General features: G+C 32.9%; 1 protein-coding gene across 7 annotated transcripts in view; it reads left to right on the forward strand.

Annotated features, from left to right (window-relative positions):
* The first annotated feature begins 4,693 nt into the window (after positions 1–4,693).
* The window catches only part of LOC143242735 (serine/threonine-protein kinase ATR-like), a 46,389-nt gene continuing 37,558 nt past the window's right edge, over positions 4,694–13,524 (forward strand). For 6 of the 7 annotated variants that reach the window (XM_076486208.1, XM_076486207.1, XM_076486206.1 and 3 more), the window contains exons 1-3: positions 7,134–7,273; positions 9,616–9,810; positions 13,353–13,510. In XM_076486208.1, the coding sequence (XP_076342323.1) occupies positions 9,631–9,810; positions 13,353–13,510 (338 nt within the window). In that variant the 5' untranslated portion in view covers positions 7,134–7,273; positions 9,616–9,630. Of the gene's footprint in view, positions 4,880–7,106; positions 7,274–9,615; positions 9,811–13,352; positions 13,511–13,524 lie in introns of those variants that run through there. The other variant, XM_076486205.1, reaches the window with a different exon arrangement.

Below are 13,524 nucleotides of genomic sequence, written 5' to 3' on the forward strand. Positions count from 1 at the left end.
TAGTTACATACCTCTATAATATATTCTTATACACAACTGGGAGAAATTCATCATAAATAGCATCTCATTCACTGTTGTGTCTGTCATATCCCAGATGGACCTATAAGTCCTGGCATTAAACAAGGTCTTACTAGCATGGATGTAGCAGTTGTAATGTGGTTGACATTTGTTACATATTATTTTTTACTTTCATTCTTAGAACCACAACAGCAAACAGTTAAGTCTTCTTTATGTTGGGAAAGCAGGACTTTTTTGTTTTCTTAGTGTCTGCACAATAAGTCATGGAAGGTAAGAACATTGGAGAACTTTTAATAAGTTGTTGCATGATTTTCATTAAGGATATTTGTAACTCAACTGTCACATGGTTGTTGACAGCTTGAGATCAACTCTTTGAAACTGATTTGAGTTTTAGAAATGTGCTTAGTGGGTAAGATGCCAAAGCCAAAGGGAATCTTGAATTAAGTTCATGACTAGCATATCTTCTACCACCAGTTCTAAAGTCATATATGACAAGGTTCAGAAGGTCAATGGGCAGTATAATTCCATCCCCCTCTCGATCTTGCTCCCTGATGGTCAGGAAGTAGCTGATACCTGGAGCATTGCTGATACTCTAGGTGAAAACTTTTGTTGGGAATCTAGCACTAATGCTTCTTCCTCCACCTTTTTAGCCATCAAGACTCAGGAAGAGCAAACACTTCTGTCCTTTTGAGCTGAATATCTCTATGATTCTAATCATCCCTTTACACTGGTGGAACTCAAACTGGCCCTTCATCAGTCTGGAAGTACATCAGTTGGACCTGATGATGTACACTATGAAATGCTGCACCATCTATCTCCTGCTTCTCTTACTATTTTTCTGATTGTTTTTGACCAGGTCTGGCAGGAGAATGTTTTTCCTGATGCCTGGTACGAGGCAACTGTCCTACCTTTTTCTTAGCCTGGGAATGATCCCAAGATTCCTTCAAACTACTATCTAGTGAGCTGTCTCTGTAAAACCTCAGAAAGGATGGTTAATGCTTGTCTAGTTTGGTTCTTGAATGACACAACCTCCTCTCTCCCACCCATTGTGGGTTTCGATGACAGCACTCCACCATGGACCACCTGATTCGACTTGAAACGTCAGTCAGAAAAGCCTTTCTCAAACATCTTGTATCAGTATTCTTTGACATTGTGAAGGCTTATAATACAACATGGAGATATGGCATTTTGTGAGACAGCATAGATATGGGTTACGTGGCCATTTGCCCACATTTATTAAAAATTTGTTAATGGTCAGGCAATTCCAAGTTCATGTGGGTTCAACACTTTACCATTTTTTCTGTAGAAACTTGGAGTCTCTTGGGGCTGTGTTCTGAATGTCACACTTTTCAGTATAAAATTAATGCCATCACTGAACAACTCCTCTCTGTTGCAAACACGCCTATATCAACGACTTTCACATCTCATGCCAGTTATTGAACATGAGGTATATTGAGCGGCAGCTACAAACTGCTCTCAATTGTTTACTGAAGTGGACCACAGCAAAGGGCTTTACCTACTCTCTCACTAAAACAGTTTGCATGCAATTCTGCCACCAATGGGGTATTCGTCCTGATCCTGAACTCCATAGCGGTGAAGTTGTGCTGCCTGAGGTCTTTGAGACTAAGTTCTTGGGGCTTATCTTTGATTGTAAGCTGACCTTTATACCACATATCAAGCAGCTACAGGTCAAATGTACAAGAGCACTGAACATCCTCCTTGTCCTCTCTTCCATCACTTGTGGAGTGGATCGATGTTCTATGCTAAAGATATATCGTGCTCTTATTTGACCGACACTCGACTATGGTTTGCTTGTTTTTGAATTTTGTGCAAAGCTACTCGAGGGCTACCTGTGCTAGCTGTCCCTAATTTAGCAGTGTAAGACTAGAGGGAAGGCAGCTAGTCATCACCACCCACTGCCAACTCATGGGCTCCTCTTTTACCCACAAATAGTGTGATTGAATGTCACATTATAATGCCCCCATGGCTGAAAGGGTGAGCATGTTTGATGTGATGGGAATTTGAATCTTAACACACTTGGACATGCTTGGCCACCTCGACTATGAATCACTGGTCTATGGCTCTGCCAATTCATCGGCCTTAAAGATGCTGGACACTATTCATCATTAAGGACTTCAGCTCTGCACTGGGGTTTCTGTACTTCCCAGTTCAGAGCTTATACATAGTCTCATGAACCTTTTTGCACCTCTGCCATTTACAACTGTCTTTACTATATGCTTTGAAACTTTGTTCCTAACCAAAGCATCCCATCTAGGGTTGTGTTTTCTTTCCTCGTTGGCTCATGCTTTTTCAGACCAGACGGTATGCCATTGCTCCTTTTAGCCTTCATATCCAGTCATAGTTGGATGAATTGGGTCTGTCCTTGGATAACATTGCTGTATCCACTGGTCAGTCCATCCCACCATGGTTTATTACCATCCCCAATTGTGAATTATCTTAAAGCTATCTGAGAAAAGTAGACACTACTGATTGGAAATACTGTTTGTTATTTGTTGAACATCTTTTGAACCATCTTTCCATTCCTGTTTATACAGATGGTTCAAAATCAGGTGACTGTGTGGACTCTACCATGGTTGCACGTAAAATCCCCTCTACAGCTTCTGTGTTTACTACTGAACTGTATGCCATTTCTCTTGCCCTGGATCACATAGAAGCTAAGCAGTACTCAAACTGCATGATTTATATTGACTCGCTTAGTTCTCTGCTGGCCATAGAATCGCTTCACATTGGTTCACACCCTGTTGTCACCAATATTCACAACTGACTGGCCCATTTCTCTTTATCATCTACTTCTATTCAGTTTTTCTGGATACTGGGCCATATTGGTATTCATGGGAGCTAGCTTGCCGACACTGCAGCTAAGTCTATCTGCTCTGGCACTATCACCGCTGTGCCTGTCTGATACATGGACTATGGTCCTGTATTCAAGGCTTGGCTCTGTGCCATCTCGCAGTCAACTTGGAGTGAGCAATGCAAAAACATGCTTTTCCAAATACAACCCTGTATTAGACTTTGGCTGTCCTTGTTACCGTAAGGATCGGAAGGAGGAAGTTGTTCTAACTAGACTATGCATTGGTCACAGTTTTTTAACTCATTGTTTTCATTTATCTGGAACTGATACACCATTATGTTGTCTGTGTGATACTCAGGTCACTGTATACCACATTTTACTTTCTTGCCATCGTTATGACTATCGATGGTGCCATTTTCACCATATTCTGTCCTAAGGTTTGTCCATAATGTTAGACAGTGTTATTGGTGATGGTGACATTGTCCACCTTGGAAATGTTTTTAGTTTTTTTAAAGGCCATCAGTCTTTCTAATGCCATTTAAGTTTTTTTAGACCTTTTTTGATGAGAATCCCTCTGGAGAATCACAGTCTATCTAGTTTGATTTGAAATTAGAAAATGACTGTAAAGTCAAGTAACTCAAATAGGACTGGAAAGGTCCACTTAGGTGACTAATGCTGCTGTTTGAACTACCTGTTAGTCAACCTGGCAAGTTACTATTAAAATTTTGCTACACTTCCTTTAAAACTTTAATTACTTTACTTTTTTGAAAATAGCTATAACGTCAAATAACTTGGAACCAAGACTGGAAAGGCCAGCTACAGGTGACTGATGATGGTTTTCTTACTTATCTCTTTTAATCTTCCTAGCGAGTTATGATAATTACAGTTATGCTGCAGAAAGTCCTCTACAACTTGTATTACTGTAGTTTTGTTTTAATGCTTTAGACTAGATGTAAACATTGGTTTAAGGTTTTTTTTACTTTGTTTTTTTTACCTTAATTTTCTTTTATAAATTTCCTGATTTTACTTTAATTTTATCTTTTTACTGGATGTTTAGCACAGATAGCCTAGCTGCTTTGTGCCATAAAACACCAAATCAACCAACCAACCAACTAAGGAAGATAATTACTACCTTCAGTGTAACCTAGAAAAATAATTTTTTTTCTTTACCTCCCACATTTGAGATTGTTTATAAGTAGAACTGGTTTATTTTTCTTTATTCAGAATAGTATGTAGTTATTCATTCAAACAAGTCAGAAACCTTCCAAGAACTTCTGTTATAATTTGTTTCCAATGTGTTCATGAAAAAAACATTTGTTTTTAAAGTAGCTATATGTCTTAAGCTAGTTGCATAATTGTTAAACTGATCAAACGTAGGAACAAAACAAAGTAAAATTAGTTCTAAGTATTCTGAAAGTGTTTGATACCAAACCATAAAGAAATTCAGAATTAAATTTGAATTTTGAAAGTGTGTTTCAGGGCTAACACACAGGTTTTATTTTGGACTTTTTCAGCCAATAAAATGTTTACATTTACAGAAAGTAGTCTACAATAATTTTTTTATTTTATAACTTTTTTTGCTTGTCTACTAGCTAGTTGTAGGTTTCAAATAAATTAACTATTGCAAACTTTAGATCTGAGAGTTTATATATAAAGGAAAAGAGTATGACAAAAAGAAAAATAAACTTTACAGATTCTTTATTTTGAATTATTTTTATAAGATATTGGCACAATGGCTTATGAAAAGAAAATACTTTATCACCAGTACAGTTTTTAAAGTTAAGGTTTATCATTTACATTTCATTTCACTTAACCATTTCTGTGAGTCTTTAACTGTATGTGAACTAGTTGAAATAAACATTCTTTTAGATTTTAGATATGTATGGTTTGTATCAACTTACAACTGAAAAACTTGGAGTTGCAATTGTTGATACATTTACTTACTTGATGAGTTACCTTAAAAGGAGAAACTTTTCTGTTCCCAAGAAGTTGATTGAATCTCTGAGTGAAGTTCTATTAAATCATTGTGGAAAAATGGTGAACTCACAGGTAAGATAAACTGTAGAGTTGAAAGGGTTTTTAAAATATGAAACTTATATGTATGTATTGGATAAAGGTGTTTTGTAGAACTGTAGTGTATTTTTGCATTATAAATTAGACTAGGTAACAAAGTTTTATATGTCTATTACACTTTGAGAAAATGAATAGATAAGTATGTGTATACTCATATCATGTTTTTGTTATTTACATTCATATTTTATACTGCTGCACATTATTCTTTTATCTGGAGCTTTTGTAAAATCTTTCATAATGGACCACTAGTTTGGTGCAGCCAAGTGAGTAATGTGCTCAAACTGTGAATCTAAGATTTTATTATCTGTGTTTTATTACTGCAAATGTGTGTTCTGTGGGGCTTGTGGGTGCAATAAGTGTAACTATCAAATCTCACTGGCTGTTCCTTAGCTACCTTCCTTTTAGTCTTATACTTCAGAATTGGAGACAGCTATGCGTGTAAAGCCCTTGGATAGTTTTCCACAAAATTCATAAACAAATCAAAAATGAAAGACCAGCATTTTTAAAAGTCTTTGGTTAACTAATCTTCTCACCCAAGGTATCGTTTAGTGTCTTACATTTAATATTTTATTAAACTATTTTTTCTTTTATGTTATATTATTTAGAAAAGCTTAAAATTTTAGCTAATGATTCCTATCTTTATAAGTTTTTAATTCTACGAGGTCATATTTTAAAAAAACTTCCTGAATTTCTCTTAGTATAACACATGACATATTTACTTTAGGTATCTTGTCTTCCCTATTTTATTCACCACCCTTTCAAACAGTACAAAATTAAACTTAAATTACTCAGAATAAAATTGTCATTGCTCAGACAAACCATAATTTTTATAGCCTTCAATTTTGTTTGGCTACAAAGCTATAAATAAAAAATCAGACCCCATTCCTGCCACATCAAGCTGTCATATCCTTTCTTTCAGGTTTTGGTGATTATTCTCTCTTAGATTTATTTATATATTATTTATAACCAACAGAAAGTCAAGGTTTTGATCTATCAAATGATGTATTGTATAATGTTGTATTCTGAAAAAATAAACATTAGTTTTACTCAGAGAACAACCTTCTTTCTCATTTAATGGCTAACTTGGACAGATTTGCAACAGCTTTTGTTGCATTGGTAGAAAGGTAGAAAAATTGAGTGTTAGGAGAAATTATCTGCTTTTTACATATTATCAGTATATGTTCTTTGGTCCGTTATTTAATTAAATGAAAATTATTTAATGCATTACTACGATTAGTGTAAAAACAGTAGTATATAGTGTTCTCAACAATCTACAAGTACATTATTTCATATTTGTCTTGTTTCTTCTTTATTTATTATTATTAAAAGTAATCAAAATGTAAAAATGTGGATCTCTTTTTAGATTAGTTAAGAATAGATTATGTAAAGAAAATAATAATAATATAATAAAAATGTTTCACAAGCCACACGTGCAAGTATCTTGTAGTTAATGGGATTCAGTACTGTAACGTGAGCTGTATGTGCCTTGAGTGACACAGATAATAGTTAGACAGGATTCAAAGAGCATATAAAAAAATAAATTTTTAATTACAAATAGATGTACACTGTTAGGACCTTAAAACTACTTAGGGTAAAAGAATGTAGTTTTGTGTTACAATTTCGAGTCATTCCGAAAATCAGAAAAGGGTAGTTTAGATTGATTTTGTTTTGGTGGTTATGAGGTTGGTTAATATAATTTGATTTTGTTTTGGTGGTTATGAGTTTGGTTAATATAATTTGATTTTGTTTAGGGGGTTATGAGGTTGGTTAATGTAATTTGATTTTGTTTTGGTGGTTATGAGGTTGGTTAATATAAACGTGGACAAATCTTTATTTTATTTTACTAAAACTACTTCACTAAAAAAATATTATTTATGATGTTAACCGAAAGTGTGCAAAATTTTGTAAATATGTACACTATTGAAAATTGGAAGTATTTAAAGCTATAAAGACCTTGAATGGGTACAAAGAGGTCATGTGGTTGTTCCAATTGACTGAGCTTAATTGTGTGCATATGTACTGTGGTTTAAAGATAAGGTTACATTAATATCAAATTTTTTTCTGTTACTTGGGTTTCTTCATTTCAAATATTGCACAGTGTTCTTTCTAAAAAATATAATTTAAGTTTCTGTGATTTATTTTTCTTTCAATTTACATATTCTTAATTATTATTGTAATTAAATATGTGTGTGTTTATATATAGTGTGTCAAGACTGCATTATTATATATACAAAGAGAAGAGCTCAAGCAGTTGTCTGCTCATAATCCCACAATTGAAGGAAAACCTGTTCAACATCAACCATCTACAAGTAGGTTATCCACCAAAAGAAAGAGAGCTAGCAATGACATTAAAGGAGAAGAACCTTTGAAGTGAGTTGTGATTTTCTATATTTGTTATACACACTACATGGCCAAAAGTATGCGGACACCCTTCTAATTAGTGGGTTTAGCTATTTCAGCCACACCCGTTGCCAACAGGTGAATAAAGTCAAGCATGCAGCCATGCAATCTCCAGAGACAAACATTGGCAGTAGAATGGGTTGTATTGAAGAGCTCAGAGTCTTTCAACATGGCACTGTCATAGGATATTACTTTTCGAACAAGTGAGTTCGTCAAATTTCTGCCCTGCTAGAGCTGCCCTGGTCAACTGTAAGTGCTCTTATTGTGAAGCGAAAACGTCTAGAAGAAAAAAAAACTGTAGTCATGAAGAGGTAGGCCATAGAAGCTCACAGAATGGGACCGCCAAGTGGTGAAGCGCATAACATAAACATTGTCTTTTCTCGGTTGCAACACTCACTACTGAGTTCCAAACTGCCTGTGTAAGCAATGCAAGCACAAGAACTGTTCATTGGGAACTTCATGAAATGGGTTTCCATGGTCGAGCAGCCACATGCAAGTGTAAGGTCACCATGAGCAATGCCAAGCATTGGCTGGAGTGGTGTAAAGTTACCACCATTGGATTCTGGATCAGTAGAAACACGTTTTCTGGAGTAATGAATCTTGCTTCACTATCTGGCAGTCTGATGAACGAATCTGGGTTTGACAGATGCCAGGAAAACAATGCCTGCCTGAATGCATAAAATTTTGTGGAGGAGGAATAATGGTCTGGGGCTGTTTTTCAAGGTTTAAACTAGGCTCTTTAGTTCCAGTGAAAGGAAGTCTTAATGCTACAGCATACAATGACATTCTAGAGTTGTGTGCTTCCAAAATTTTGCAACAGTTTGGGAAGGCCCCTTTTTCCAACATTACAATGCCCCCATGCTCAAAGCAAGGTCCATAAAGTCATGGTTTGCTGAGGTCGATGTTGAAGAAATTGACTGGCCTGCACAGAGCCATGACATCAACCCTGCTGAACAACTTTGGGATGAATTGGAATGCTGACTGCAAGCCAGGCCTTCTTGCTCTTGTGACTGAATAGGAGTGAATTCCCACAGCCATCTTTCAAAATCTAGGGAAAACCCTTCCTGTGGAGGCTGCTATAGCAGCAAAGGCAGTATCAACTCCATATTAATGCCATGTTTCTGGAATGAAATGTTCAACAAGCACATATGGGTATTCACCTACTTTTGGCCATGTGGTGTATCTTTATTATTCAATTGTGATTGTTAAAATCTTGATAGTGTATTTCCCTATGTAAATTTAAACATTTCTGTTACAATGCTTTATTGTCTTACTTTTAAGTATAAAAATGAAAAAAATACACAAAATATATGTAAGAAATTTCTGTTGTGATGTTTGCTCTTTATTTCTTTCTGGCATTGAAATAATGAATATTAATATAAATACAGAAATATATCAAGTTTTGTAAGTTTTATTGAATGTTTATTGTGAATTATTAAAATTTATAACATGATTTTACCTATGATTACAGTGTTTATGCCAAAAATTCTTTTTTACACATTCTATCATTTTCAAATTAGTGGAGAAAATGAAAATTATGAAATTTTAACACAGATCTATATGATTTTGTATCATATCTATATAACAGATATGATACAAAATCATATGTTTGCTTAGTATTCAGACTTGGATTTGGGTAAGAATAAAAACAAACTGAAAATTGCCTTAGTTTTGATGTACCAGAGTTGTTTCATGATTATTCTTCCAATACCAAACATTACTTCCTCTCACATCAATAAATAGTTTGGTGCTTTTATCTATATGTAAAAAAAAAGCATGCCTAACAGTTAAATGGTAAAGTGTGTCTTGCATGCAGATTATCATGTGACAACCTTCCCATCAATAGTAGTGCAACACACATGCTCCTGATATGTGCAACTCCCTCTGTTCTCTTTCACTGAATTATTACTTCTTGGTTGGCTGTTCTTGTATTGTGACTTTTAATTTGTTCTCGTTTCATGTGTTTATTGTTGTTTTTCTCATATTTGTATCAATTTCTTAGCAAAAAAAAGTACTTATCACTTTAAAATACATATTTTATATTATATTATATATTATTTTTATTTTATATTAAATACATATTTAAAATACATATATTTTTTTACCTGTTACATAGGTAAAGATCAAAGTATTTAGTAGCTCATGTTTATAATGTATTGTTTATTGAAAGTGTAAAACAAGCACATAAATATGTATGTTAGTCTTTGGTTTAAAATGGGAAAGGCTGTATATGTAGTTTTAAAACTGAAATATATACATTGTTATCACTGTTAGAAATCACTTGTACATCCATGTTGCTTTTCGAATAATAGAGCACTTTACGCTACATGTTGCCTCCACTTGCTACTAAAGCTTCTCCTGAAGCTTCAATGTTGCTGAAAGTACTGGCCAAACAGATGAGAATGCAGAAGCAAGAACTCTTAATGAACCATTTTAAATACATATTTTCATACCTTGTTTGTCACTGCTCTAAAGAAGAAATGGAAAAAGCACTCACCTATGTTCAGGTAAGTACTACTTGCATTCAACTTTGGCTTATATTTGCTATTACTTAGCCATATAATTGTGTATTTATACAGCACTTTATTAAAAACAAACAATACTAATACACTTTTAACATAATACTGGTATTTGGCAAATTTAATTTGTATGACAATGTTTAGAAGTAAGATGTTTATGGGAGAAGGAAGGTCAAAGTTTGTAGTCTCTCAATACTGTATGTTATTTTATATCTGCAGTTCCATACATTATTTACATTTTTGACTCAATTAATTAAATACTTAGAATTAAAGTCTCGGTTGTTTTTTTTCACATATTATTATATGGGAAAGCATGGGATTCGCTTCAGTAGATTTTTGTAAAAACTTGTATCTTTGTGAGATATATGGTATTAATTTAATAAAATCTAATTTAAACTGACTTTGATTATAACAGAATTTCTTATTTTTAAACTGAGACTAATATTGAGATAGGCAGCTTGTTGAGATGTGATTACCAGAGAATACATAATGAATTACTTCTTCACATCAGCACTCACTATGAACAAGTCTTTAGTGGACTTGCAATGTTGGCATGGAAAGATGAAAGTTATGATGGAACAAAGCCTATTACAAAACCAGAAGATATAGTAATGGCTACAGTTGAAATTTGAAATACTTAAAAAAGTTGCATTACATATCTACAATAAATAAAAAATCTGATTCTGTGCTGTAAAATGTAAATTTTGGGCAAATATCTCAATAAAGATAAATAAAAACTGACATGCTGTATCAAACTATTGTAAGTTTAGTTGGAATTTCTTTTGGTAGCATCTTGACTGAGATTTTTCCCTGTATCTCCTTTTTGTGGACAGTTAATGTTGAATTGTTAGTTAAAATAAACATTATGGCCATTCAAAGTAAATGGAATTGTTAATATTAAGTGAAGAAGTATCAGTAATAACCACTTGTTTAATATATTTACTTTTTAGTAAAATTCTAATTTCCTGAGAGCTAATTGAATAAGTAAAAACTACTTAAATATTTAAAAAGAAACCTAAGTTTTAGAACTTCATCTAATTAATATAAATTAAAAAAAAGTATTTGTGAATGTTTGGTGTGTAAGAAACTTTTATAAATCTTTGAAAACGTTAAAAATGAAACATCTAGGAGAATTCACATCTAATGTACTTTGATGACAATTTTGTTTTAAATCTTTACATTATAAACTAAAATATTTGCACTTTTTTTAATACAGTACATTATGCAGAATATATTAAAAGCATGCAGCCATGTATGGAAAGTAATAAATTTAAAAGGCTGGCTGAATAAAGTGTGAATTGAGAATCACCTTGAATATTAATATTTCTCAAAAACTTGAGACTTGAAGTATCCAGAAAAATTCAAATGATTGTTTCTGAGTAAAATTTGTCAGTTATTTACTCTTGATGAGTCATATTGGTCAGTTACTTGTATCTGACTTTAAAAATTCTGGTATTTATACAAGGAAATTATAAGTTAACATAACATAAGTTTAGCATTGTTCAGAGTAAACTATTTACAGCAGTGGTGCACAAACTTTTTGAGTCAGGGGCCACAAACAGACTTCTCGTAACTGTAATATGGACATGCTTTCAAGTAAAGCAATTTTAATAATTACAAGCTACGGGAATTGTGAGCTCGCAATCTTTTATGAGAATTAAAGTTGTCAGAAGTATATTTACCTAAGAATTATATACTTAAACATTATATTACAGCAATTATTGTAATATTGTATATGTAGGAAATAAGTACCAGGTATAATTTTTACAACACAACTAAAAGTAGAGTGAGAAACATAACCAGAGCAAATAGCTTCATTAATAAAATAAGTTGGTATTTGTTAACTTTTGTGAAGAGGAATTGAAATTCATTTTTAAATCAGTAAAAAGTTATTATAACCTTTAATTGATTGCTTTATTTTAATCCATAGGCCAAATTTTACAGTCACGACTTTTGGGTTTTCTTGCTTTCTTTGATTCCCAGTTGCTTAATGCAAATTTTCCATTAGAGGAAAAGAAACTAGTAGGTGTTTTATTACATGATAATTAGGAAATTTAAATTTATTGCTTGAAAGTTTTGTGATTCATTTGTATATTTTATTTTATTTATCTTAAAAGAAAGTAAAGTCAGTTCCATAAAATTCTATGTATATCACATGTTTGTTTATTATTGGTTTTCTAAGTTAAACTATTGTTATCATTATTTAGTAAAAAAAAAAACTTTATAATCTTAAAGTCATATTGAAAATATGAAAGTGAAATTTATGTAAATAAATATTTATGAAAGAGCAAAGACTCCCTGTATGAATAATACAGGCTTGGCATTGCCCAGTGGTTAGCTTGTAGGGTCCAGGGTTTGACATATAATGCTACTGAACATTCTTCATGCTTTCAGTTGTGAGTTTGTTATGAAAGTAACCGTGAATCCCATTATTTGACTCATACAGTTGGACAAAGCTCTTATGGTTGAAAGTAAAAGTCTGTATGTTAGTAAGGTGCTGTTCCAGTTATGTATCATTTATCCTAAGAATTGTTGAAACTGATGTAATCATCCAAAATAGTAACTATAGGTTGTACGTTATAAGAACTAGAGTTGATCATGCTGGATGAAGGTGATGAAGTTAACCATCTTAGCTCCAATAAAAGAACGAGCTCTTTCTTCATCGTTATCCTCCCATGAATTTATCATAGGAAAAAAAATTATAGACTTAATACTGAATGGAACACAGTTATCTATTCACAGAAAATATAGTTTAATTTTGTAGGATATTTGGATATGTTATTTTTAGAGTTAATTAGAGTATGGTGCATGTTTTGTCACTAATGGTCAGTACTCTGGTATGTACCATTTACCCATAGAAGTGTTTCTTGAATATGGTTTGTGCTTTATATATGGAACCAATCAGCTTCATATTGTAGTATTAGGCTTACATTTAATTATTTCCTACCTCTAAATACATTACATACAAGGATTGATAAGCTTGCCTGTAGGAACAACACATCCAAATATTGGACAATATTTTGAGTAGTTACATAATTGTATTCCATCCTGTTTAACTAATTGTGGACATTAATGAAATATTAAGAAATTTTGTTGGTTTCTAAGGTTTTTTAAAGAACTGACTTGCTAGTATTAAACTTAGTGATACAACATCAATTAATTTTTTGTAGTTTTGCAAACATAAAATGTTTGTTATTCTGTATAGAGATTGTAGCAGTTTCTCTTAAGTGTATCGAGTTTTAAAATGTAAACTGTAGCTGCAACATCCCTATCTTTATATCATCAGAAATTTCATTTAATTACTGTTGTTGGACAGGTTTATTTTAAAGAAACGTAAGAAGTTTTACCACTGTCACTGTATGACACTTATGTGCTTAATTTTTGGTAGTATATATTTGAGTTTTCATGTTTTAAACCTGGACACTTTTTTTTCATAAAACAAAAAATCTAGAACTTTACAACTGCTCAAAATTCATTAAATACATAAAGAGAACTTTTATATCTAAAACTAATTTTCTCATTTATTTTAGGCATTAGGAAGCTTAAATTCTATTATGGAGCTGATGGGTCCAAAGCACATTACTGCAGTGAGGATGAAAGTGATGGCTACTCTAAAGATAGCTATTCATTTTACTGAGGAAGATTTCCCTCAAATTTGTACTCAAGCCTGGAACACTTTTGTTCATAAGTATATTTTCTTTA

Source organism: Tachypleus tridentatus, unplaced genomic scaffold (genome assembly GCF_004210375.1).
Source record: "Tachypleus tridentatus isolate NWPU-2018 unplaced genomic scaffold, ASM421037v1 Hic_cluster_2, whole genome shotgun sequence".
Classification (NCBI taxonomy): domain Eukaryota; kingdom Metazoa; phylum Arthropoda; class Merostomata; order Xiphosura; family Limulidae; genus Tachypleus; species Tachypleus tridentatus.